Source organism: Antrostomus carolinensis, unplaced genomic scaffold, assembly GCF_000700745.2.
Source record: "Antrostomus carolinensis isolate BGI_N321 unplaced genomic scaffold, ASM70074v2 scaffold29975, whole genome shotgun sequence".
NCBI classification, from domain to species: Eukaryota; Metazoa; Chordata; class Aves; order Caprimulgiformes; family Caprimulgidae; genus Antrostomus; species Antrostomus carolinensis.
In genome coordinates, this window is record NW_010317550.1 from 275 (window position 1) to 4,721 (window position 4,447).

Here is a 4,447-nt window from a genome sequence, read left to right on the forward strand (position 1 = left end):
TTTCTGTTTGAAGCATTGACCTTCGTAGATCTCTTTTTTTCTGGTGTCATTATTTCGTGCTTTCATACAAACAGATGGAGTGCTGGGAATGACTTGGGTTTGCTGTATGTTTGATCTGTGTGGCTTTTTCTCTTTCATACTTACTTTCTCTGTCTTTTTTACTCCCCTGCTGATAGAGCTGCTGGCCTTAGACCAAAACTTCAGAGCACTCAGCCTGCCAAACCTGGGTGCCCTGTCTTGCTCTGTGCTTGCGTTTTTGGTTGTTTGAGGCCATTAATTTGGTTTAAGTAGGAGGGGTTTTGCTTTCTTCTCAGCTTTTACTAGATTTCTCTAAAGCACATGAAGTTTGACTGGTTGGTGCCGTACCTGGGCCAGCTGAGAAGAGGTGCATTTTTGCAGAATTACATCCACTTGCCAAGTTGGTTGGCACAAAGAAGGAAAGGTTTTATATTAGTAAAGTTTGTGATTAGTGCTTATATTTCTCTTTCTCCCTGTCTAGATCGAACGATTGGAAGTCAGCAGCCTAGCGCAGACCTCCAGTGCAGTGGCCTCGAGCACTGATGGCAGCATCAATGCAGACTCTGTTGACGGGACCCCAGATCCTCAACGTACAAAAGTGGCTATCACACACCTGCAACAGAAGATACTGAAGCTGACTGAGCAGATCAAAATCGAACAAACAGCCCGTGATGACAATGTGGCAGAGTACCTGAAACTGGCCAACAATGCAGATAAGCAGCAGAGTGCCCGCATTAAGCAAGTGTTTGAGAAGAAAAATCAAAAGTCAGCTCAGACCATCTTGCAGCTGCAGAAGAAACTAGAACATTACCATCGAAAGCTTCGAGAGATAGAACAGAATGGGATCCCTCGGCAGCCAAAGGATGTCTTCAGGGATATGCATCAGGGTTTGAAAGACGTTGGAGCAAAAGTCACTGGCTTCAGCGAGGGAGTAGTAGACAGTGTAAAAGGTGGGCTTTCCAGTTTCTCCCAAGCCACGCATTCAGCAGCAGGAGCTGTGGTTTCCAAACCCCGGGAGATTGCCTCCCTCATAAGGAACAAGTTTGGGAGCGCAGACAACATTGCTAATCTGAAAGACTCCTTGGAAGAAGGCCAGGAAGATGGGACAGGAGGCAAGGCTCTAGGTGTTATTCAGAACTTTCAGTCAAGCCCAAAATATGGCAGTGAAGAGGATTGCTCCAGTGCCACATCGGGCTCAGTGGGAGCCAACAGCACAACAGGGGGCCCTGTGGGAGCTTCTAGCTCCAAAACAAACACTCTGGATATGCAGAGCTCAGGGTTTGATGCAATACTGCATGAGATTCAAGAAATTCGAGAGACACAGGCAAGACTGGAAGAATCATTTGAGGACCTTAAGGTTCGCTATCAGAGGGATTACTCATTAATAATGCAGACGCTGCAGGAGGAGCGGTACAGGTACGTACTTTTGTACTTTGTTTCAGTACTAAATGCTGTGAGGTGCAGAGCACCAGAGTGCTGGATAGAACTACTGGGAACAGCCTGATTCAGATGGGAAGTTTTACAGTTTTCTCAGGATTTCGCCCTCCCAGTTCTGTCTCTTGTAAATGTTGTTATCTTGCTCCTCATTTCCCTTTCTGTACAAGAAAGAAATAGCAAGGAAAAAGGTTATTTTGTAGTGTTTTCAAGATAAAAAGTCAAGCCTAAGAGATTTAGAAAGGTGTCCCAAAAGACCTGGAGTGCATTGATGCAGTTACTGTTATCCAGACAGTGCTTTGCCCTGTAAAAATCCTGCGGAGGTTTGAGTCAGGGCAAGAAATGGGGCTACAGGCAGACAATATCCTGACCCTTCCTCCTCCAACACTCAGATCCATATCTACTAGCAAAAGAAATACCTAGCTTTCTTAAGACTCTCCAAAAAGACATGATCTTGCCTGTATGCCAAAAGCGGGCTATCCCCTTCTCTGCTGAGCCCCACAGTGGCAGGGTTCAATGAAATGCAGTTAAACGAAGTATCAGATATTGGCAGTGCTCTTGTCATGGAGGTCATGTGGCTCTGGAAGTGGGTAGCCCATGTTTCCATCAGCCTTGCCCTCACTGGAAGAAATGGAGAGGCGGAGGAGTTGCTGCGGTACTGCCAGTCCCTGATCAGGTCACAGGGGAGAGGTGATGGTGGCTTCGGAGAGGCAGCCTGACAGTGTAGTGTGGCAACCAGCTCCTCCCACCACCTTGGGGCTACCCCCACCTCCCTCCAGGAGAGCAGCCCATAGAGAGGAGCTGAGGGAAACGCTTTCCCTTCTCCTTCCTCCCTGGGTGGGAGAGAGCTCTCAGCAGATTGTCCCATGTGGTCCTCTTGTGTCATCCCTGTCACATCCTGGGAGCAGGGGCTTGTCCCCAGACTCTGGAGGGAAGACTTACCAGCTGTTCTTCTGCAGCCGTTCAGGACACTGCAGTCTAAATCAACGGGATTTAGGCACTGTTTAAATAACAAATGCAAGGGGCTGACCCCCTCATTCTGATGGAGGACAGTAGGCTTTTGTGATAAAGTTGCTTATGGCCTTTGTCACTTTGGCCAGGCTGTGCAGTACAACCTGACCAGCTGCGAGGCTCAGCAGAGCTGCTGGGTGTGTGGACAGGCTTTCTGAAATACCGCGTGCCACTTGCTGTGTGGAGTTGCCCCACAGCTCTTTAGATGTGCTGGTGCCAGATCATTGGAAAAACATTTGAAAAGGCTTAGCCTGCTAGGATCTTGTAGAGACAGCAAGCTTTCTGTGTGCTCTGCAAAGCTTGGTTAGACAAAGCCAGGCCAACACCACTTTCTAATCCTGCTTTGCAGCAATCAGCGATTTGACTGAAACCGGCACCCAGCGCAGCAGCTTTGGTTCTTAGTGCACCATTGTCATGAAACCACATAACGAAGCAATGTGGAGCCTGGTCTTCCGCTCCCTGGCAGAGAGGGGTCCTGTTGTCGGTGGCTGTGTAGGTTGTTGTTTCACACATACAACAGCAGCCGTTCATAGTGGAACACTATATGCAAGCACCGTACAGCTGAAGGAGCAGCCTGAAAGTGCAATAGAAAACCCTGGGGACCGATGTATGTTGTCAGCTAAACTAGCTAGTTACTCCCTGAAACCATTTAGCAAGGTTCATGTAGGTCCTCATACTAATGCAATATGAAGTCGTATCTGTCATGTGCCATTGACCTTTACTGAGTGCTTCCCTGAGGTGAGCCTGGAGCCTAACCACTAAGCAAGGCAGCCTGGAGTGAAAAGCTTCTGGGAGAATCTGTATTTGGCTTATAAATGCTTGAAAAGATAGTAATTTAGACCTGCCATTTGGAGCATTGATGCAAATTAATTAAAGATGTGACCTTTAAAGAGTACCAGTTAAACCACACTAAGTGCTCTTGTCTCTGCAGGCTTTCATGAGCAGGTAACTGCACCATCCACAGGGAGCTCATGGGTTCATCACAGTGAGATTAATACCTTACTGAACAAATCCAGATCTTTTTTTATAGCTTCTGTATTTTAAAACATTGTGAAGGTAAAAGCCAGCATCGTCCTGAGAAGTGAAAGGTTACGTGATGTGTCCAAGGGCAGAGAGGATGCTGCTGCCTTGGCGGAGAGGGCTGGCAGCTCTTCCTCCCACTAGGAACCCCTCTCGTTCCTCAGCTCTCTTCAGAAAAGTTCGGAATGGGTGTTGTGGTTTGAGGCTGGGGATTCAAATTAATCATAACTGGCTTTAAAAGCTATGAATACCTCATAACTCTGCTCTATTTCTGGGAAGCTTCAAAAACAAGCACTGAGTTCAGTTAGAGCTCAAAAATAGAAGGCTTTTTGGAGAAAGCCTTTGCTCATGGGGCAACAGTGAGTGTGCTGTACCTGGAAGCTGGAACAAAGCACTTGCCGTGACGTTTTCTTACCCAGTCCTTGTCCATTTCCTCTTTCTTAGATGTTTTACTTTTTTTTCAGGTTATGATCTTTTTTCCTTGCATGTTCGTGCAGTTTCTGTTTATCAGCCATGGCTTGCCTTGCAGGTTTTCCATGACCTCCTCCATCTCCTCCCTCCCTCTCCTTGCTTTCAGATCTTGCCTATCAATCCATGTAACTACCGGTTTGCTTACTGGCTCCGGGGCAGGGACTTGCTGGTGCAGTCGCTCCAGTTCTCCTGCCCTGGTGCTGCAGGGTGCCCAGGCTGGCCTGGCAGCACCTCGGCCGGGCCGGGGCAGGCTGGGCTGAGCTGCTCTGCCCTGCCTGCCTGCTGGCAGCACGTGCTGGCCCCGGAGCACCGCGCGGCTCCAGTGGGGCTGAGTCATGGAGGAAGGAAGATTCTGGTGGCGCCTTGGCCGTCATTGTGTTTCTTCGGCACCAGGAGCGGGCGCTGAAATAGCCTGTTGCTTATCTCATCAGTTGGAGGTGGCGGTTGTTTACTGATACGAGCAGGGACTTTCTGTGCTATTGAGACTGAAATA

At 48.4% G+C, this 4,447-nt stretch overlaps 1 protein-coding gene across 1 annotated transcript in view; it reads left to right on the forward strand.

Annotated features, from left to right (window-relative positions):
* Window positions 1-499: 499 nt before the first annotated feature.
* TMCC1 (transmembrane and coiled-coil domain family 1) overlaps window positions 500-4,447 on the forward strand; it is a gene marked incomplete at both ends in the record, with an annotated part of 10,392 nt that continues 6,444 nt past the window's right edge. The window contains one exon of the mRNA XM_010168618.2: window positions 500-1,434. Coding sequence (XP_010166920.2) covers window positions 500-1,434 — 935 coding nt within the window. The remainder of the gene's footprint in view (window positions 1,435-4,447) is intronic.